The sequence below is a fragment of the Heliangelus exortis genome, chromosome 9 (genome assembly GCF_036169615.1).
Source record: "Heliangelus exortis chromosome 9, bHelExo1.hap1, whole genome shotgun sequence".
Classification (NCBI taxonomy): Eukaryota; Metazoa; Chordata; class Aves; order Apodiformes; family Trochilidae; genus Heliangelus; species Heliangelus exortis.
The window spans coordinates 25,256,258-25,278,599 of NC_092430.1; the positions used below are offsets into that span (position 1 = coordinate 25,256,258).

At 52.1% G+C, this 22,342-nt stretch overlaps 1 protein-coding gene across 3 annotated transcripts in view; it reads right to left on the reverse strand.

The window, feature by feature from the left end:
* Positions 1-22,342, reverse strand: part of KCNAB1 (potassium voltage-gated channel subfamily A regulatory beta subunit 1) — a 47,206-nt gene that overhangs the window by 3,287 nt on the left and 21,577 nt on the right. For all 3 annotated transcript variants that reach the window (XM_071752854.1, XM_071752855.1, XM_071752856.1), the window contains exons 2-11: positions 16,246-16,289; positions 10,941-10,978; positions 9,867-9,946; positions 9,460-9,504; positions 8,745-8,789; positions 8,117-8,160; positions 6,150-6,236; positions 2,349-2,434; positions 1,555-1,675; positions 1,065-1,159 (exon numbers count right to left, since the gene is read on the reverse strand). In XM_071752854.1, the coding sequence (XP_071608955.1) occupies positions 1,065-1,159; positions 1,555-1,675; positions 2,349-2,434; positions 6,150-6,236; positions 8,117-8,160; positions 8,745-8,789; positions 9,460-9,504; positions 9,867-9,946; positions 10,941-10,978; positions 16,246-16,289 (685 nt within the window). The remainder of the gene's footprint in view (positions 1-1,064; positions 1,160-1,554; positions 1,676-2,348; positions 2,435-6,149; positions 6,237-8,116; positions 8,161-8,744; positions 8,790-9,459; positions 9,505-9,866; positions 9,947-10,940; positions 10,979-16,245; positions 16,290-22,342) is intronic.

The following is a 22,342-nucleotide window of genomic DNA, read 5'->3' on the forward strand; positions in this document are numbered from 1 at the left end:
GTGAAGAACACGAGCTTTAATTTTCCACAACAGAAAGTTCAAGGCAATTATAAACAGCTCTTGAGAGGTAAGGAGCCTGGTAACACGAGGCTCTGCTACCCAAAGCAACGAGAGCAGGAGCAGGGTGTCTCCTGGCAGAGCCTACACCTGGGTCTCTCTCTGGCTTTATGCAACTGGTAGACTTGAACCTCCTCAGTTTTATTTTTGGGCCACTGGATCTCATCACAGAGCCAAAAAAAAAAAAAAAGTGAAATATTAGTCAAGTTGAGAAGATTTTGACACCCTCCCCCAAAACTATTGGGAACGTCTGATCTTGTTGAAGCTTTGCTCTTACGGTTCAAAACTACAAAATTAAGCAAAGCTGAGATTTCAGCTCTCCCAGCTCCAGACTTGAAACTTGAGTCTACCTCACCCTCAGTTTTATCTGGATCCCTCTCTTCAATGCTCCCTGCTTAGATAGGTTCTACCAAATGTTAATCATATGGGTTGTCTGGGGAAAAGAATCCCAAATGCAACAAAATGGCCCCTTTGAAAGTGCTGCTTTTTGTAAGCAAATCAGTGCAGGCTGCATCTTTCCCTTAAAAAGCAGCAAGCTGGGCAAAAACCAGCCTGGGGATATAGGCCAGCCTGCTGGCACTTGCCAGGCAGCCTTAGCTTCTGTCCATCACCTGATACAGGGGCTGAAATACCCTGATTTCCCCAAATCCGTGGCATTTCAACACACCACTGTTTTTCAAACCATATGCCCCAGGTATGACATGGGAGGAGGCCCCATAATAAGGCTAAGATCAGGATAATAATGGGGGAAAACAAGTGCTGTGGTGCCAAAGCAATGCTGAGCCAGTTAGAGTTGATTTAAACCAGTCAGAATTAAACCAGCATCTTTCTAACCCAGATTCTCCTGCACTTTGGAGCGTGGTTGCCAGAGAAACAGAGCTGATCTGTGATAGAGCAGCAGGCAGGCCAGCCTTCTCCTGAGGGATCCACTTCCCCATTGTTACTTTCCTGCCCTCACAAAAGCAGCACACCTGCTCTTCTCAAGCACAAAACAACCCAAAAAATACCTTTAGAGCAGCCCTGGAGCTCTCAGGGACCCCGTTGCCATATTTCCCTGAGATGATCCCACAGGCCAGCGGGGACCACGTCATTGCTCCAACCCCTGCAGGGAATACAGAGAAAGAGCTTTTAGAGGACTGGGAGGGATCAGAGTTGTGTCAAAAATGGGTCTTGCCATTAAAAAAAATAAAAAAAACCAAACAATAACAGGCAATAAACTGCTGCTGGTTTCTCTCTGGCAGTGATGTGCAGACTGTCTCTTCCAGGAAGATGCTGCTGATGCCCTGAAGGGCACCTCAGGGCACAGACAAGTTTATTTATCCCAAACCTTATTGTGAGAGCTTCCAGCTCCATTCTGGCTCCTCCTGCAGAGAATTACCTGACCTCCTGCCCAGGTGTGTCCCACACCCACCCTGTCTCACACCTTTCCTTTCCTCCTGTGCTGGGCTGGGGCATCACCTCCCTCCCATCCCTTCTCAGCCTGCTCCTCACACTCACCAATTTTGTGATAGAGTTCTGGGAGCTGAACCTCCACTTTCTCCCTCTGGAAAAGGTGGTACTCAGCCTGCTCACACACAGGGGGGATCATGTTGAACTGCCTGGCTACAGAGTAGGCCTCCTGGGGAAAGAAATCAGGAAATATGGCATTGAGTAGAACCATGGAATTATCATGGTTGGAAAGGACCTTCAGGATCATCGAGTCCAACCATCAACCCAAATAAAAACCTCTTTGGGACAGGAGGTACCAAGGTGCCTGGAGGTTCACTCTCCCTTGGCAGGGCCATGCACACCTTCAGGGACATCTCCAGCCAGGTGAGCAGCAGAGCCCCATCCAACCTGGCCTGGAATGTTTCCAGGGATGAGGCTTCTAGCTGGGCAACCAGAAATGCTCTGCCAGAGCATTAGGGACAATGCCAGCAGTGCTGGCACTCAGGTGACAGAGCTGCTGCTGGGAACCAGCTCCTCAACAGAGCCACGAGCGTGGACACCACACCAAAGGCTGGAAGTCAGACAAACCTCAGTGAGACAGCCCCCAGTCCAACAAGCCAAGACACCCAAACCACTGGACCGGTCCATCTTCTCCTCATTAGCAGCAGCCTCACCCCAGAACAGGTTTTAAAAACTACTGAAAAAGGTGAAAGTGCAAAAGCTGCCAGAAGGAGTAAAACACAAACGTCTCCAGCCCAGAGGTTGCTTCAGGTCCCAGCGTGGCTTTCAGCAGGTTCTGCAGCCTGGAAGCAGAATTCCCAGTTGTCAGCACTCCCAGAAATGCCTTCAGTCCCCATCCTTACCATGATCTCCATGGCACTCCAGCGGGACGTCCCCCAGTACATCGCCATGCCTTGGTTTATCACGTGGGTCATGGCCCTGACAATCTCTGAAAGGGGGAAAAATAAAGTGTGAGGACCTCACAGAGGCCAATTTGTCAGCACCAAATCCTCCCAAAGACACTGGGAAATGCCGAGGACAAAAGCCCAAGCAGCTTTATGTCAAATTTTTGCTGTGTTCTCTCGCTCGAGCGTGGAGGAAAAAGCTTTGGCAGTGCCAACGAGGGGACTCCTAACCTCAAGTTCTGCTTTTACCACCATCACCACCACCACCTTGTGGCAATGTTTCTTCTCCAATTTAACAGAAGAGGGCAGCACGGTTGAAAAATAAAATAACCTAAATGATGAATTAAATTGCCCTTTCAGTTTGTTGACTGAGAGCTCCTGTCTGCTCCTGCTGCTTCTCACTGGGAATATCAGGATGCTGGGGGTAAAGCTGGAGGTGGTTGATCAGGTCCCCAAGAGCCTTGCCTTTGGGAAGCTGGAAAACCTGCACCTCCTGGAACATCTCCTTCCACCCATCAGCCCAGTGCTGCCTTCTTGGAGAGGGGAAAACATCAAAAACTTCAGGGGAAGAACTGTCAGTCCCTGCTGCCCACCCAGGAGGTGCCAGAGCTTGGTGTGAGGCCTCTCAAGGCTGTGAGGAAAACCACCTGCAGCTCTTTTGTGTTTGCTGTGCTCCTCACTGTGTCTGCTCTTGGATGATGACCTTGGGCATCACTGTCTCCAGAGCAAGGGATGTTATATCTTGTGGGTTCTCAGCCTGTTTATGGGGGGGGGGGGAAAGAAAAAAAAAAAAAGAAAGAAAAGCAAGGATCTTGGCAGAGGGGAGGTCGTGCTGCCAATCCCTGCGTTATTGTGAGATTTCTCCTGCAGACAGCATCAAGCAGCTGAAGATGCTGGAGTCTCCACTGGTACCCTCAGAGGCCCCACGGGAGATGCAGCCTCCACACTGGGCTCCTGCCTTCCCCCTGGGAAGGAACATTGAATTGGGGGGAAAAACCCCTCAAGCCAAAGTTCAAATGTCAGAATGTTCCTCCTTCTCCTTGGCTGAAGCCATACTTATCTCTGTTCCTAAGCATTTATTCTCAGTCCCTGAAAAAGCCCCATTACCTGGGGGTGCTTTGGGCACACCCATCCCTCCCTCTCTCCCTCCTTCCCTCCTCAGCAGCTCTGCTTTCACACTGGGTTCAGTTTTCTATTTTTTGCTGCACTACCAGTTGGAAACTTTGCTAAGCATTTCACCAGACGCCTCTTCCACGTCTCAGTCCATGGTTGTTTTCATTTCTCCCACCTCTACGCCTTCAAAGAAAAACTGAATTCAACTCAGGGAAAAAAAAAAAGGGAAAGAAGAAAAAGAAAAAAAAACCCACAAAACATATACACTTTCTTGTTTCCCAGCACCTGCTCCTGGGGGGTTGGTGATGGGATGGTTGGGCACATTCCTGGGTGGCACCAATGGCATCACTTAAAAAGGGGAGATTTAAAAACCAACCAACCAACCAACCAACCAAAATCACACAAAAATGAAGGTTTCAAACCCCAAACCCAGCTCCCCAGCACCATAAGAATGACATTGAAGTGCTCTATGGTTCCCTGCTGGGAGTGACATCACCTTGGCTGGGGCTCAGGCTGCCTTGGCAGCCACAGCTCTGGGGCTTTGGGGAAGGGCAAAGACATTTCAGAGCCCCAGGTGGAGCAAGGTTTGGTGGCACCTGGGGGACCAGAGCTCCCCAATCCAGAAATGTGCATCTTCTCTCCTTAGGTCCCCATCACCTGGAGGTGGCTGAGGGAGAGGGGACCCTCCTGCTCTGGGCCAGGGAGGGTGAAGGAATCCTTTGGGGTGAGGGTGCTGAGCCCCTGGGTGCCCAGAGGAGCTGTGGCTGCCCCATTCCTGGCAGTGTTCAGGCCCAGCCTGGGCTGTGGGAGGTGTCCCTGGGCATGGCAGGGGTGGCAGTGGGCGAGGAGCAGTGTCAGGGCAGGCTGAAGGTCACCTCAGCCCCATCAGAAGGGACTGTGTGTGCCCCTGGGAGAAGGGGAGGTAAGGAGAGGCAGCAGGGAGGGAATGGCTCAGCTCAGCTCCCTCCATGAGCATGCCAGGGAGAGGAGAACTGACAGATGGTCCAACAGATGCTCCGGGAGAGAAGTGGCTTAGTAGGTGAACCATAAAAAAAAAAAGCACGAAGGAGATGGGAAGGATCAACACCACACCATTCATAATAAAAAAGTGTCCCTTGTTTCACCCAGCTCCCAGTCTCACCACCCCACCAGCCCCACCACCCTGCCAAGCCCCAGCTCCAGCCAAAGCATCCTCAGAGCTGCATCCAGCAGGGAGCACCCGTGTCCTGCTCTGCCTCCTCAGGGGACACCTGGCAGCAGGGAGGTCACTCCTGTCCCCAGACACAGCATCTGCCTTCACCTCAGCACCTCCTGCTAAATCTGCACAAGACCCAGGATCCCCAGACCCCTCTGCAGCACCCACACTGCCCAGCACCCTCAGCTGGTAAGGGAGGAGCTGAAAGCCCAGCCAGGAGCTCCAGAGGGAACCTCTCATGTCCAGCTTGGTTTGGTTTAACCTGCTCACCCAGGGCACTCTGTTTTCCTCCCATTTTTCATTTTATCTATGGAGCTGATCTTCTGCCATGGCCTGAGGGGGGGTGGGAGCTCCGAGGGGAAAAGGGAAGGGATGGGAAGTGGTGTCCATTAAATAGGGCATTAACCCCACAAGGCAACTTTAACCCCAAGGGCAACTGGGCTGGGGAAGGGACTGGAGCACAGATCCTCTGAGGAGAGGCTGAGGGAGCTGGGGGTGTTGAGGCTGGAGAAGAGGAGGCTCAGGGGAGACCTCATCACTCTCTCCAACTCCCTGAAAGGAGGTTGGAGCCAGGGGGGGGTTGGGCTCTTTTCCCAGGCAACTCTCAGCAAGACAAGAGGGCACAAGAGGGCTCAAGTTGTGCCAGGGAAGGTTTAGGTTGGCCATGAGAAAGAATTTCTTTCTGGAGAGGGTGATCAGGCATTGGAATGGGCTGCCCAGGGAAGGGGTGGATTCTCCATCCCTGGAGCTATTTCAAAAGAGCCTGGATGTGGCACTCAGTGCCATGGGCTGGGAACCACGGGGGGAGTGGAGCAAGGGTTGGACCTGATGAGCTCTGAGGTCCCCTCCAACCCAGCCCATTCTAGGATTCTATGACACTGATGGGGATTCCTGGGGAAGTGGGCTGTACCCCCATATCCCAGGCACGTGCATAGGGTTGTCAGCAATTGTGAACCATCATTAATTGTGAACCACCAGCATTGTGACAGGGACAGACACAGGGCTTGTTCCTTTCTGAGCTGGTCCCTGCATTGTGCTCCCTGAGCCTGGCCTGGTTTGAGCAGCAGGAGAAGCTCTGGGGATGGGGACAAGGATGGGGACAGCAGAGCTGGCACACCCCCTCTCTAGAGCAGCAGGGTGATACAGGAGACCTGCCCTCAATACCAACACCACTTCAGCTTCAGGGATCAGGAAAGGGAAATAAAACCCCAAAGAAGTGGAAAGCCCCCCCAGGGACATAAAGGAAACTTCTGTTTCCTTCCAAGAGACACAAATTCATTTAGTGATGGGTAAGAACCCAGGGGACATCAGGGAGCAGGTACCTCCCATCGAAGCTGCCCCACCCCATGCTTTAATTCAAAAAATGGTTTTTCCCTTTCCTCCCATCAGCTGCCTAAGCCCTTAAGCCAGGCTCAGCCAGGTTAAGAGCTTGAATCCCAGTTTCCACCAACCTTCCATGGGGGTGTTGTTGTCCGGGCGGTTGGCAAAGACCACGTCCACGTACTCCAGCTGCAGCCTCTGCAGGGAAGCCTTCAGCCCTGGGGACAGCAGGGGGACAAGGACCTGCTCAGCCACAGCTCAGGGGCTGTGTGCACACGTGGGGAGCACATAAAGATTGATATAATGGATGTACAGACACACACAGCCACGGGGCAGAGGAGCAGCGTGCTGCAGGCTGCTCTCCCACCCCTCTGCTGCCGTGCTAAGAAGAAAAATCCCCCCCTTTTCCATGAGAATTTACTTTATTTTTTAATTAGATTCGGATTGGAAGGGATGGTGGTCACCAAGCGTGGCCATCAGGAGACAGACCCCCTTCATCCCTCCACTTCTGGGCACAGCTCATTGAATCTCAACTCAATCACACACCACCCCCATCCTGTCCCTCCCAGCACATTTTCTTAACGTGCTAATTAATTTGTAAAAAGGAAAACAGGTAAGCACTGACTATAAATTTGCTAAGCGCCAAGACAGAGACAGGTGGACATCCTGTATTCTGCTTTATGGCTGTAATTTTTATCCTTTGTGTAAAAATCTGCTAACTTCCTCATCCACTCATTGGGAATGGTCAGATCAGTGGCATTTAATTAGGTAACACTTTTCCCTTCTGTAAGGTGTAGGATAATGGTCTCCTGCCACTACAGAAAAGCTAAGACATTTATAGAAAACAAACACTAAGGCAAAGCTGACACTTATTTTCAAATGTCCCACCCCAAGCTCAGCCCAGGGGACATCCCAGCAGTGCCAGCCTGGGCAGGAGGTTGGTGGCACTTGGGGACACGTCCTGGTGAGCAGATAAAGCAGCAGGGAGGAGGTGACCCTAGGGACAGGCTGTGCCCACCAACACACAGCTTCTCCCTGAGCATCTGATGGGAGATGGCATCAGAAGCCTCCATCCATACATCCATCCATATATATATATATATATATGTGAGGGAGAAGAGGATTACTAACACTTATTTTCTATGTATCTTCCCAGGAACAAAATGTTTTTATGAATGTTCTTGAAGAATGAGCCAAAATAGAGCAGTCTGAAAACATTCACTGAATCCTGGGAGGGAGGGGGGGGAAGAGAAGCAAATATGGCCATTTCTGCCAAATGTATTTATAGAAAGTAGCCAATGTCAACCTGACGTTATTTGCTGTTTGTTCTGTGGAGCTGAAATAACTCCTGACAGTATTTTTTCTATCATTTCATGAAGCAGCTTCACAAGAAAAAGAGAAGGGAAGAGTTTGGGATGAGCCTGGGATGTGGTTGCAACCTCCCCCATCCCCTCTGGGTCTCATACCACCACCTCCTGGTGGGATTCATCAAGTCAAAAAAAACCCCAAAAAACCCCACGTTTCTCCAGCCTTCCCTTGGTATGAAAGCCACAGCCTAACACAGCTGAACTCTGCAAATACTGACGAGCTTCCCAGGACAGCCCCAGGCAGACAAAGTGGTTGTGATGGGATAAATCCATCCCTGCTCCTTGTCTGGGATGGGATGCTCCTTGTCTGGCAGGAACAGCCCCTCTGGGGTGGGAGCTGAGGACAGCTTTAGCCAGGGCAGTGATAAGAGAAATAAAATATAATATTTTCCCTATCATCTCTGTTGTCATCTCCACAGAACAGATCCTGGCTGGTGGGAGCTGTGACAAACAGGAGCTGGGGACAAGCAGGTGCCCCCCACCCCGTGCCATCCAGCCCCCCATAAAGGAGATGAGCTGGAATTTCCCTTTGCTGATCCCTCCTGGCAGCAGCCAGTGGGCAGCAATTAGGGGTTGTCTCATTAATTAAGGGGAAGGCTCATTACCTGGGCACAGCAGCACTCAGTGCACTGGGAGGGGATTCATGCTGCAGCCCCTCCTGCCTCTGGGACCCCCTCTTTCCCTCCCCATGGAGCACCCAGGCCAGGCCCCTGGCTCTCAGCAGCCCCTACCTTCAATGATGTGCTTCCTTGAGAGCCCTCTTTCTGTTTCAGCCCTGCAAAGGAGAACAGAGATGTGGCTGGGGGTGCTGACCAGCAGGGTTTTGCCTTCTGCTTGAAACAGCCCAAAAAACAGAGTTACAGGACTGGGAGCTTGCACCTCGTGTCAGGGTGCCCGGCCTCAGGCAGCAGTGCCTGGGATCAGCATCTCGGAGCTTCTCCTGGGGCAGCTCCAGGGAGAAGCAGAGGGAGACAGAACCCCCAGAGTGGGGCTGCTGCAGATGCAGGCACAGCCCAGGTAAACCCCAGAATAATGAATCCTCCATCCCCAGGCAGGTCACCTCCTCAGGGGGACAAGAAACAAGACCCCCAAGGCTGTGGCCCAGCATTTACCTACAAATGAGGTCCAGAGGCAACCAGGGGCAGGAGAAAGGCTCAGGGGCTGCAAGGCAGAGGTGGTTACCCCAGGCCCCTGGGGCCACAGCCCTGGCAGGAGCATCCCAGGCCCTGCCAAGCTCCAGCTCTTGGCCAAACCAGGAGAAAGGCAGTGGGAGGAACCCTCACACCCCCTTTGAGGTGCCTCCCATCTCCTGGGCAGCTGGGATGGGGACAGCAGGGACCAGCTGGGACTGACACTTACTTTCCACCCCAGTACAGTTTGGTTGTTATGACCAGACTGGACCTCCTGCAAACAGAAGAGAATAATCAGTGGTAATAATAATAACAATTAAGATGACTCATCAGAATAATCATTGTTATTAGATGTTAAATCAAAGATTTAGCACTTGCACTTTACCACCTTGCTGCCTCACTGCACGTGTCCAACACCCCCCCCCTCCAGCTTTTGCTGGACTGAGCTGGATTTCTCCCCCAGCACCCAGAATATTTCTGTACCCCTTAACCCTGCCCCCAGCAGAGGGGATACTGATCCAGGAGCCACTCTGCACTTAAAGGCTGAACACAACACACACAGGGAAGGTCTTTAATGATTCTGCAGCTGCCCCTCAAACCCCAGCCCCATGCTGTGACTGCAAGGAGCTCTCAGCATCCCCAAGGTGAGGATGACCACCTGGGCAAGGGCTCCTTTTTCACACAGAAGCTGAAGGACACACTCAGAAGTTGTGTGCAACAATCAGAGGCTGCTCCCCGGTGGCCTGAAGCCTGTGTGGACTCCCCAAAACCAGGAGAATGTTTTATCTGGGCACTTGGAAGCTGTCCTGCTGCAGGAGCCCTGGCTGGCTGCTCCATGCAAGGTCCTGGCACCCACAGGTCCTGTTCCTGGGCCAGCACCACCCAACACAGCTTGGGTGTAACACCCAGGAGGAGGATCTCCTGCCTGGCAGGGGGGACAGTACCTCCAGCCCTTCTTCTTCAGGATGTTCCCCAGGATCACCTCAGCCCTGTGCAAAGAGAGAGAGAGCTTTGCATGACCTGGGATGCTTGGCACAGGGGACACCAACACCTGCCCACCACCCCAGGCAATACCACCCAGCCCCCCAGCCCTGAGCCCTCTCCCTGTCACCCCCTGGGTTGGGGGGTTCCCCCCTGAACTGCCCAGGACATCACTGCTGAGCCCCTGGGCTGCCCCCAGAAGCTGTGGCTGCCCCAGCCCCGGGGGTGTTCCAGCCCAGCTTGGATGGGGCTCGGAGCACCCTGGGCTGGTGGGAGGTGTCCCTGGGGCTGGCAGGAAAAGGGGGATTCCCCAGCACCCCCCAAAGTCCTCCCAAGGGAGCCCAGGGCAGGGGGCACCCCGGGCACTCACTTCCCAGCTGCGTACACCTCGGCCGTGTCGAAGAGGTTGACCCCACTCTCGTAGGCAATGGTCATCAGCTGCTCAGCCACCTGAGAGCAGAGACACAGAGTGAGGGCTGGGACATCCCGTTGCCCCAGCAGGAAAACCCCAGGAGGGGCAGCAAAAAGGGGGAGAAGGGCTGGAAGGGATCAGCACCCTCTGCCCCGGGCCAGACCCCTCATCGGGTACCGACCCACGGGGTGGCATCCAGGGACTGCTCCTCATCCTTGGAGGGGTTGAGTTCATCCCAGAGCAAAGTCCTGGGCTTTCTAATTGGAAAGCAGCCAAGAACGTAACAGGGTTATAGAAGGCACTCTGCAAATCTGTGGAGTTTAATGCAGAAGGGAGACTTCTGTAGCAAGAGGTTGGTTATTTATTTAGCTTCTTAGCTACCTGGCAGGCTGTCCTCCAGCTCCCCAGCCAGGGGCAGCACCATTCTGTACAAAGGATCTGCTGTTTTGTAGTGAATATTGCTGCAGTAAATTCCACATAATGGAACTGGTCATTACAATCTCTTGTGTTTAAACTATTGCTAACTCTGTATTCTTGAGTTTGCATTACATATTCTGCTCATTTTGTAATAAATATTGTGAAATAATAATACAAGGTATTTATGAAACATGTAATGGGCAATATAGCTTTGATTTGTGCCTTCATCTGAAAAAAAAACAACAAAACAAAAAACCCCCCACCACCCCCTGTGAGCTGAGCCCCTTGCTGTGGGTACCACTGATGCTGCTGGCACACACCGGGCAGAAACAGTCCCCAGCTTCTGCCCCAGGAACGGTGCCAACAGCACCAGGGAGGAGAAAAACACTGCACCAGAAGTCGGCCAAGCTATGGGGGAGATGGGGAGGGTTTGGTTTGGTTTTTTTGTTTTAATTGCAGCTGCCCCCTGGCTGAGGAGGTGTGGAGGCAGCGTCGTGGCTCTGCGCAGGAGCTCCCAGCCACGGCTCCTCCGCTCCCCGTAGCCATGGTTGCATTTAAAAATACCTCCTGGTGGGTTTGCTTCATGCATTCCACTGCCGCCCCGTTACTACTCACCTCGTCAGAGATCTGGCCTCCAAAAGTCACCCATGTCCCTAGGGAGAAGGAAACAATCCCGTCACTACCCCGGGGGTGTCTGCAAATATCTGCTGGGCCGAAATTCGGGGTTCAAGGGGGTTGGAAAAGGGAATAACTGGGTCAGGGTATGGGCCTGGGACCAGCACACCACCCCACTCCGGTCACTGCAGCCTGGAGCTCCTCACAAAACCCAATCCCTTCCCCGAAGCTTCAATTTAAAGATTGGAAAAAATTGGAAAAAATAAAAAAAAAAATGTAATGAGGATGCTGTGGGACCGTGACCTCCGGGGAAGGAAACTCTCCCTGAAGTGGTGCTTCAGCAGTGGGCAAGGCAAGGGCAGGAGAGGAAAAAAAAAAAAAAAAAGATAAAATTTGAGAAGCATTTCTTTTGACATGAAGTATTTAAAAGCCACTCAAGGCAACTCCATCCCAGGAACTTTTCCCTGCAGCCCATGAGCAGCACCCGTGCTCAGCTGAGCAACGGGGAAAGTTGGGGCATCACTGCTTGGTGGGTTTGGGTTCAGTGCCTGAAAGAACAGAACATCCTGTGGTGGGAAATGTGTGGGTTTCACTGGATATTCCCAAACTATAGTCCTATTATTTGCTGTAGACATTTTTAATGTATATATAAGGAACATTTCCCCTACGCTCAGTTATGAGCATATAATAGGAATATTTTCCCTAGATAGAATTTATGTATTCATATTAAATATATTATTTCTTATATATGTATCTCTCTCTATATATAAATAAAAGGAATATGTACTTCCTAACCTACAAGGAGCAAGTTTGCAGCAGGACTTCTCCCTGCACTCCCCAAGCCCCACACCCCAGCTATACCCAAAATTACTTTATTACTTTATTACTTATTATTACCCAAAAATTACTTTATTCACTGAACACATGGGGCTCACACAAAACCCTCCAGAGCTGGAAACTCTGCCTTGTATCATCACCCCCCCCAGGAGGGGGGCAGAGGGGTTGGGACCCCAGGATAGAAAATTCAGTGTGATTTGGGCAAGAGGGAGGAGAAGGAGCAGTGCCAGGGAGGGGTCAGGCTCCGACGCTGCTGCAGGAGGAGAAAATAAAATCACAAAATGCTCCCTGCCTGCTGTGCCTGCCAAGGGGCTGGTGGGAAAGGTGCAGAGTGCTCCCACTTCTTCATGAAAAATGGATTTTTTGGCTCAGAGCAAGCACACAAGGTGGAGCTGGGTGGCTTTGATCAGCCCTGGCTGAGAGCAGAACCAGAAGAATCAGCTGGGCGAGGGGAGGCTTCTGCCCTTGCCCTCTAAAGAAAAAAAACAAAAACAAAAAGGTCAAACTGATAAACTGATTCTTTTTTTTTTTTTTTTGAACATCACATTTCTCCAAGTTCAAATAAAGTTATTTTTAAGGGCATTCAAACCCAATCTCTTCTTTTCTTACAGACCAGCCCAAACTCTGCAATAACCAAATTTGCCTGGACCAGCAATGCTGCCAAAATAAATGATGAGCAAAGAGCACACAAAGTATTTCTAACCCCCTGTGCTGCTTCCTGCATCATCTAGATCCTTCCCTCCACAAAATTAAGGCAAAAAATGACATTTTTTTTCCTCCTTCCAGCCTGCTGGTTGTCTCTCCAAGCCCTCCAGGAAGGCACTTTCTCTTATCACTGGACTAAAACACTGTGGTCCCACACAGTAAAGATAAGAAAACAGGTTTCAGTCTACCATGAAACTTCTTTATGCAGATGAGAAGAAGAAGAAAAAAAAAAAAAAAACCCAAAGCAAAGCCAAATTTCCACATTAAAGCTTCAGAAGTGACATTTTTGTAGGAAGACATTAAAATGCATTTCAACTGAAGAAAGTGCCCAGGCTGTTTATCCCAGCCCCGGTTTATGGGGGTTTGGGTTTTTTTGTTCTTTTTCTCAAGTGTGCAGACAGGTGCCCAGCAGAGGTGAAGAAAAGGAATTAATTCCCCCTCCCTGGTGGGTTCACAACCAGGAGGTTACACCAGACCCAGCCTCAGCAGCAAAGGGCAAAGCACTCAGGAGTTTGGGCACAGGGGGAGCAGCCCCAGAGCTCAGGTAATGCCAACAACCACTTCATTTCTTTAAAAATAAGTCAGAATCTGGGTTTCTGCCCTGGGTTTGCTTGCCTGCCCCCCCAGCCCTCTGTGGGGGGACCCCTGAAGAGCCAAGCATCACCAGCACCCCAAATGGGGGATTTGGGGGGAATTGGGGGATTTTTTCCTTGCTGACTGCAAAAAGCAAACAGGGAGGGGAGGGCTTGCTTGGCAAGGGGATGTCTAAAGCAGCAGGAAGGTGCTGTGAGGGTCCTGGAGGGATGGGAGCAGAGGAATCCCAGCCCTGGGGCTCTCAGGATGGGTCCCAGCACCCAAAGGGGCCGAGGCACAGCACCCACTGCTCAGCTCCCATCAGGAATAAAAACCCTTCAGAGAGCTCCAGGCACACTTGGCATTTCAAACCACCAGCCAGGATGATTCACAGCCTCAGCCAAGAGGAGTATTTGGGAAGAAAAACACACTAAAAAAAGCAATATTTTTTTTTTTTCCAAAACCATTACTTCTCCCCTTCCCCACTCCCAGCCTTTCATCTGCCCCAAGGAGCTGCTGGTCCCCAGAGCTGCCCTCCCACTCCTGCCCTGCTCCCTTCCCTTGGGGACACAAATCCCCAGTGGATTCCTTCCCCTTCCCCTTCCAGAGGGGGATTTCTGTACTCTGGCTCCCTTTCCTCTCCATCCTAGCAAGGTGTGATGGTTGCTGGGTGAGCTGCTGATGCAGAACCCACCAGGCAGTGATGTCCCTGCCAGCAGATGTGTCACCTCTGCAGGTTCTTTTTTAAAGTTTAAAAAAAAAAAAAAAAAAAAAAAAAAAGGTTCCAGACTGCAAGCCAAAGCTTTGCCTCCTGCCAGCATCCTTTTATCCCCCGTTTGCTCCTGGCCAGGATGAGCCCACGTGGAGCTGTGACAAACCTTGGCCACCACCCTGGGCCAAGGGAAATTTGGGGATGGCTTCTCTCTTACCCACCAGGTCTGGAATGTCAGAAAAGCCCTGGTTTGTACCCAGTCCTGGGGTGTCCTGCTGCTGGGACTGCTCGTCTGGGAAGGCTTTTTCTGTGCTTTTGTACAAGATGTGGCTGTGGGGATGGCAGGTCCCACCCTGGGGCTGATCACCTTCTTGGAGGCTGGCTCAATATTTTCTAAAAATCAACAGGCAGCCTCCAGAGGCAGAATTTGCTCTGATTTAACTGCAGAATTAACTTTCCCCCCCACCTCAGCATCACGTTTCAGAGGAAGCATCACAGGAAGATCCTCATCTGGGGTAAGGCTGTCCCAGAGCCAGGGAACAACAGCTTGGGGGGACCTCAAGGCTGGTCTGATCCAAACTGTCCAGGCAGGAACATGGGCAGAGCCCTCAGTTCTGCATTATTTCACCCAAAGGAGGAGAGAGCCCAGCCCTGGGCTCAGCACTGGGCTGCTGGATCATAAAATAACATCCCAGACTGGTTTGAGGGTGAAAAGACCTTAAACCCCCACCCCCAGTGCCCCCCCTGCCATGGGCAGGGACCCCTCCCCCAGCCCAGGGGGCTCCAAGCCCCATCCAACCTTCAGCACTGCCAGGGATGGGGCAGCCACAGCTTCCCTGGGAAACCTGGGGCTCAGCACCCTCACCCCAAAGGATTCCTTCCTAACATCCACCCTCAACCTTCTCTCTTTCAGCTGAAGGCCAAAAGAGGTCCCAGAGGAGCAGTCCTGACCCCAGCAGGAGGTTCAGCCCCTGCTTTGCCATGAAGCCCCCTGCAGACCCCCCAACACATCAGTGAATTCCATGGGGAGCAGGATGCAGCCCAAGGGCACACACCACACCACACCACACCACAACCCCACTGCCTGCCTCCTGCCCCTCTCCTTCTCCCCTTTCTCACCCTACAAGGATGCTCCCACCCCTCGGAGGCTTTGGGAGCCTCTCAAGGGAGGTGCTGAGCCTTCAAGAAGCTTTGCTAAACCTTAAAATTAGATTTCCATGCTGCAGAGAGGCCCAGGGAAACACATTGATCCTATATGGGGAAGGGTGAGAGAGAAGCTCCTTAGGAAAGCCACCTGGGCTGGTGCTGGGGACACTCAGGGGATGGACCCAAACCCAAACCCAGTCCCACCTGGGTGCTCAGGAGAGGTGGCAGCAAACCCCAGGCTCCCACTGCTCCTGTCCCCAGTTCCTCCACTGCTCCCAGGGGCTGTGGGGATCACTGCCCGGCACCAGGCTGGGATGTTCAGCTCCAAAGGGGGGCCTGGCCCCAAAAAAGGGGGCCCTGGCCCCAAAAAGGGGTGCCTGGCCCCAAAAAGGGGATGCCCCGGCCCCAAAAAGGGGAGGCCTGGCCCCAAAAAGGGGAGGCCTGGCCCCAAAAAGGGGAGGCCTGGCCCCAAAAAGGGATTCCCTGGCCCCAAAAAGGGATTCCCTGGCCCCAAAAAGGGATTCCCTGGCCCCAAAAAGGGATGCCCCGGCCACAAAAAGGGGATGCCTGCCCCAAAAAAGGGGGGCCTGGCCCCAAAAAAGGGGGGGCTTGGCCCCAAAAAGGGGGTCCTGGCCCCAGAAAGTGCCAGGAGGCTGCTGTCCCATGCCTGGAGCAGCCTCCTGACCCTGCCCAGCTGCTCCCCCAGAGCTCTCAGTGTGTTCAGACCCTGCTGCAGTTGCACATGCTTGAAATTAAAGAAAAGCTTTGCAAAACCTTCAGGCTTTTTTGCGTTGGATTTTTTTTTTTTCCTATTTTTTTTTTTTCTTTTTCCCCCTGCTGCTACTTCCTTCCCGTTGCTGTTCTCCACCCCAAGCCCAGCAGCTCCCAGGGAAGCTGTCAGGATGGCAAATAGAAGCCTCCACACCCAGTAAGAAGAGAACTCCTTTCAAAGCCTGGAGCTATTTTAACCAGAAGAGCCCTTCTTGGCCAAACAGGCTTTATTCCTGACACTTCTCACTCAGGGTGACTTTCACATTTCCCCTTTTTTTTTTTTTTAAATAACCAAATCTCCAAGCCTGTTGGAAATAACCAAGCTCAGCCCTGGGGTACCAGCTGGGGGGGTCCATGGCCACAGCACCCACCCGAGGCAGGCAGGGGCCAGCTCCTGCCTTCCCCCATCTGGAAGGGGACTTTTTTTTATTTATTTTGTGGCAAAAAGCCTCCTAAAGCTGCTCTTGGGTGCTGTGGGTGCCACGAACCCGGGGCAGGGTCCCAGCCCAGAGCCCCCCGTGTTGTTCCCCCAAACACCCCAAGGCAGGGGAGGATACTCACCCAGACCCAGGCAGGAGACTCTCAGCCCAGATTTCCCAAGGTTTCTGGAAGGATAAGGAAATAAGAGAAGTATTTGTGAGCCCTCCATACAAATAACCCAGGGGGAGCCTGAAGAACAGACCCAACTTCTGCCCAAGCAGAGCCTCACCCTGGAATAAACCCAAATGTGGAACCTGGGGCATTTGGGGTCCCTGGATGAACCCCAGGATCCCCCCCACACCCTTTCCTTATGGCAAACTCAATTAAAGGAGCTGCCTCACCCCGGGGGATCCCAACCCATGGAATTCCACCCCCCAATCCACGATTTCCCAGCCCCAGCAGCTCCTCTGCCCAAGACAGGACAAAGTTTTCCCCTCCCAGGGCCAGGCTGGAGAGCAGAGAATAATCCCTGAGGCCATGGGGTGTGAGCACAGCCCTGCCCTCACCTGATCCTCACTCTGGAGAGCAAAATTCCCTTTTAATTCCCCCTCTCCTGCTGTAACCTCCATGGCACAGCTGGATCTCTGATTTTTATTGGTTTTTTTTTTTCCTGCCAGATCAAGGTATAATTTGGAGAGCAGCTCCTCTGCCTTCCACTGCCAACAACCACTGCCTGCACTTTCTGCTGCTCCTAATGAATTATTTAAAGCCAAAGCAAAAATATTGTCATTAAAAAAAAAAACAACCACAAATAAAAAAAAAATAAAAAAAAAAATCCTTGCAGACTGCTGGGGAAAGGGGTCAGACAAACCTTCCCCCATCACCACAGCTCCTGCCCTGCTCTTCCACTTCTTTACACCCCTTTTTCCAAGGGCACCCCCAGGCACTGCTGCACCCCAGCCACAGCCCTGCCAAAGGGGACTGAAAATCCCAGGAGAAAGAGGAATTTGTCCTTGAGTAGCTCTTGGAAATGCTGCAGCTGCAATTCCAGCACCACAACCCCTCGGGCTTCCAGCACTGTTGGGGCAGGCACTGACCCCATTTTTATTTTTATTTTATTTTCCCTTTTATATAGTTTTTTTTTTTTTTGTCCCTTTTATATTCTTTTTCTTTGTCTGAAAGCCCAGCTGGAGCCCATCCTCACAAAACTCATCCATGCAGCACATGGCTCAGCCCATCCCCATCCCCATCCTCCCCTGCTCACCAGCACAAAGCCTGAGCAGCCCTCTGGAAGCAAAAAGCCCAATCCCTGGAAGCAAAAAGCCCAAATCCTTGGAAGTAAAAAGCCCAAATCCCTGGGAGCAAAAAGCCCAATCCCTGGGAGCAAAAAAACCCAATCCCTGGGAGCAAAAAGCCCAATCCCTGGAAGCAAAAAACCCAAATCCCTGGGAGCAAAAAAGCCCAATCCCTGGAAACAAAAAGCCCAATCCCTGGGAGCAAAAAAGCCCAAATCCTTGGAAGTAAAAAGCCCAAATCCCGGGGAGCAAAAAGCCCAGTCCCTGGAAGCAAAAAGCCCAAATCCCTGGAAGCAAAAAGCCCAAATCCCTGGGAGCAAAAAAACCCAATCCCTGGAAGCAAAAAAGCCCAAATCCCTGGGAGCAAAAAGCCCAATCCCTGGGAGCAAAAAACCCAAATCCCTGGGAGCAAAAAGCCCAATCCCTGGGAGCAAAAAGCCCAATCCCTGGGAGCAAAAAACCCAAATCCCTGGGAGCAAAAAGCCCAATCCCTGGGAGCAAAAAGCCCAGTCCCTGGGAGCTGCCTGCTCCTGGCAGCAGAGAGGAGCCCAGGTCCCAGGATTTGGGTTGCCACCTTCTTTCTGGCCCAGTGCTCTCAGGAGAGGGGAGGGGTGCAGCCCAGCAGGCTGGGGGTTCATTTTTTAGGGTTTTTTTTAAGGTCCCTGAGCTGTGTGTTGTGGGCAGAGGTTGGCTCTGGCTGCAGGGGCACAGCTGGGCCAGGAGCTGTACCCTCTACAGAGCTACAGCTGGGTAAATATTTCCATTTATATATATATTTATATGTGTAAACATAGACACCCTGTGCATATAGATGCATTTACATGTGCTTTACATATACCCCATTTAATATAGATATTCATATATATTTTATACATACCCTTTTATACCTATATACATATAAATCCCCTTTAAACATACCCTTTTTGTCTAGATGTGCATAGAAATACCTTTATCCATACCTTTTTTGTGTATATGCAGATAAATCCCCTTTACCCATACCTTTTTTGTGTATATGCAGATAAATCCCCTTTATCCATACTTTTTTTGTATACATCCATGCATAGAAACACCTTTATCCATACCTTTTTTTGTATATGTATGCAGATAAATCCCTTTATCCATACCTTTTTTGTGTATATGCAGATAAATCCCTTTTACCCATTCCTTTTCAATACATATGGATCTATACACCCTTTACACATCCCCCTTTTTAGAGCTGGGCATACAATACCCTTCATACCTCCCCTTTTTAACACGTATATCAAACCCTGATAGATCCCCTCCTTTTACACCAGTAACTATTTACACCCAGGGTGAGTGGAACCCCAGGGCTGCAGTGGGCTTGGGGTTTGGGTCCTTTTCCCCAGGTCTCCACAAAAGCCACAAAATGCCCGTGGGGAGGGCAGCAAATCCCCCTGGGACCCGAGTGATGCTCCAGAGAGACACAACCAGCTCTTTGCCAACCCCAGAACTGGAGAGAAACCTCCCCTGGGCATTTCCCAAGGTGTCTCTGCCACTTGCTGGGCAGGCAGGTGCCTGGGACATTAATTAATTATCTGCCTGGGATATAAATTAATTACCTGTCTGGGGGGCAAGAGCCACCCTGGGGAATGCCAAATGTCTGCAGAGCAGGAGCCCTCCTGCAAACCCAGCCCAGGAGAGGAGGGTGGCAGAGCCCAGGAGCATCGTGGGGTCCCCAGGTACCCCCTGGTCCCAGCCCCTCTTTTCCCACCTCACTGAGAAAACCCCCAAAGCTGCTCGAACCCCTCCAGCCCAGGAGAGCTCACTGCTCCTGGGGAAGGGATTGGGCTGAAAGAGCCCAAGTTGGATCTTGAGAGCTGGTTGTTCATCACCCTACTATAAAAAAAAAAAAAAATTAAAAAAAAAATTAAATCCCAAGCAGAAGTCTGTGTGCGTTTCCGTGGTGGCTGCAGGCCCCAGGTGTAGGTACAGCACTCAGGGCAAGGCTGCCAAGGAAAATCAGGGGTTGGTTTCCAAGTAACCAGGCACTAAAACCCCTCCTCCTTTTCCCTGAGCTCCCCCAAGGAAATTGTCCCCAGAAAGGAGGCTCTGGTTCTGTCCCTGCTTGTGATGCCACCCAAGGGAGGTGAGGTGGTGTCTGAAGTGATAATTTGTGGTTCACAGGAACCGGAGGTGTAAAGCTGGGATTAACACTGGGAATGGCTGAGCAATTCCAGACCCATTTAACTCCTTCCCAGGAAGGGTTTTGGATGGGAATTGCATCCTCCAGCCCTGCCCACAAGCCTGAAACCCTTCCTGCACCCCTCACTCAAGACAGATGCCCTACAAGTCAGCTGGGAAGTTTTCCCCTGCTTGCCAGTTTAACTTTTAAAAGCCCACCTTGGGCACCCCACAGCCTCCTGGGTTTAACCAAACTTTTGCTTTCCCCAGCACCCTTCTAGGAAAGGCTTCTTCTCTCTGGAGAAGCTGATGTCAGCCTCTTCCCCAGCCAGCTTGGAGCTACCCCACATTTCTTGCAGAAAAATCCCCTCTGCCCCAAAGCACCCCAGGAGGGGCTCAGTGACATCCTCAGAGCATCCCCCAGCCCATTCCCACATCCCCTCCTGGGGCTGCCACAGACCTGGAGAAGTCCCCATGGCCCACTTGGAGCTGGGACCCCACCAGCTCCTCCTGAAAGTCTCCAAGTGACCCCAGGGACTCCTTAGGGGCTTTTATGGCAATTTTTAGTTTCAAGGACCACCGACTCCCTGTCCAGAAACACCCCTGGGGTCTCACCCCATGAGACCCCTCCAGGTGGGGGCTCTGAGGAGCTCTTGAATTAAAAGGAAAGGGGGAGGAGGAGGAGTCAAGGGAGAAAAAAGCCTCCAAAGCAGCCATATGGCAGGGACAGTGTCTGTCTCCTGTGGTACAGGGCAGAAAGCAATTGCAATTATTCACTTTTAATTAATTCTGGTGCCAGGGAACCAGTGAGAGATCCCCCCAGAGGCAGCAGAGGCTGGAGGCAGCTGTAGCACCAGGCTGTGGGGACCAGAAAAGCTCAGGTCCTGTGCCCAGCCAGCACTGAGCATCCCCAGGTGCCTTCCCCACCCCTCCAGGGCCACATCAAAAAGCAGCAGAAAAAAAGCAATTACCTTCTGCCAGACCCTCTTCACCTCCTGCCAGACCCTCTTCACCTCCTGCCAGACATCCTTCACCTTCTGCCAGACCCCCTTCACCTCCTGCCAGACCCCCTTCACCTCCTGCCAGACCCCCTTCACCTCCTGCCTCCCCCTGCACATGGCCTGGGGGAGCACCCAGAGCCCCCCCAGACGTTCCAGAGCTGAGCCAGCACCCCCCCCCTCCAGCTGGGATTTATAGGCTGAGCCACCTGTGCTGCTTGGTCAGCTCAGTAACCTCAGGTGGTTCCTCACACCCTGGGGGGGAAGCAATTATTAACAAACACATCTTGGCTGGGCTGGGCAGAGAGTGGAGCTGCTCTGCTTCACTGAGATGTGCTGAGCACACCCTGCCCTAAGCATGTCTGCTTTCAGCATTCCCATCTGCACAACAGGGTCAGGATAACCATCCCATCCATCCACCTATCCATCCACCAACCCACCCACCCAACCCTCCCATCCCTCCATCCATCCATTTATCCATCCATCCATCCATCCATCCATCCATCCATCCATCCATCCATCCCATCCATTTATCCATCCATCCATCCATCCATCCATCCATTTATCCATTTATCCATCCATCCATCCATCCATCCATCCATCTATCCATCCATTTATCCATCCTTCCACTCATCCATCCATCAATCCACCCACCCAGCCACCCATCTGTCCATCCATTTACCCACCCATCCATCCTCCCATCCATCCAGACTGGGAGTGAGAAGTTTTTCTCCAGAGAAACAGAAGTTTGAGATAAAAGCTCTGCACCAACACACACAGTGACGAAACCACTTTGGACTCCACACCCCCAGAAGAACCCTCAGGCAGAGCAGAGCTCCCCAGAACTCAGATAATTCTGGTTTTTCCCTGCTTTCCTTGCTCTGTGTTGTGGGGGTGCCCACAGCAGCCAACCCTCAGCACAACCCCAGGGGCTGTGGGGGAGTCCTGCAGAATCCCCCAGCACAACCCCAGGGGCTGTGGGGGTTCCTGCAGAAACCCCCCTGGTGCTGGGGGACCCCCAGGACCCTGCTTCACAACCCTTGGGATGGATGGTGGGGGGGGTCCTGCAGGGACATGGATCCCACCACCAGCTGGGGGGTCCCACAGCCTTGGGATGAGGGATATGGGGGGGAGACAAACCCAACACTCCCCAGGAATTCTGAAAAAGCTGGGGGGGAAGGGGGGAAGGAGCAGGAGGAGTCAGGCAGGGCAGGGCAGAGACAGCAGCACGGGCAGGGGTCTCCTCATGGGCATCCTCCAGCCTGCAGCACCCTAGAGGGGTGGGGAGAGCCCACCCATGGGTGTCCCCCCACCCATCCTGGTCAGCACGACTGGCACGGGGAGCCTGGCTGTGGACTGCAGAGAGTTGGGCATCTTGCTACAAAAAATGTGAAGAAACAAAAAGAAAAAAAGAAAAGGAAAAAAAAGTGGCTGTTCCTCAAGCTGGTGGTGGTGGGAAAACAACGTTGCTTAGAAACATTCCCATTAGTGCTACAGAGCTGTTCCTTTTGCACAGAAAATGCATAAAATATATAATTTGCTCCCCGAAAAAAAAATTAAAAAAAAACAACATAAAAGAGAAGAAAGCTGTTTCCAGTGACCAAACAAAGCCAGTGGAAGGAGGGACCCTGTCCCAGGGCAGCATGGCCCCAGAGCTCCTCCTGCAGCTCCAGTCCCAGCCTGGGCCTCCACTCCTTGCTGCTCCCCAACCACACCAAACCCTCAGGGTTCAGCTGCTTCAGGATCCCTCCTCCTCCCCCAAGGAACTCCTGGTAGAACAAGAGGGAACGGCCTCAGGTTGTG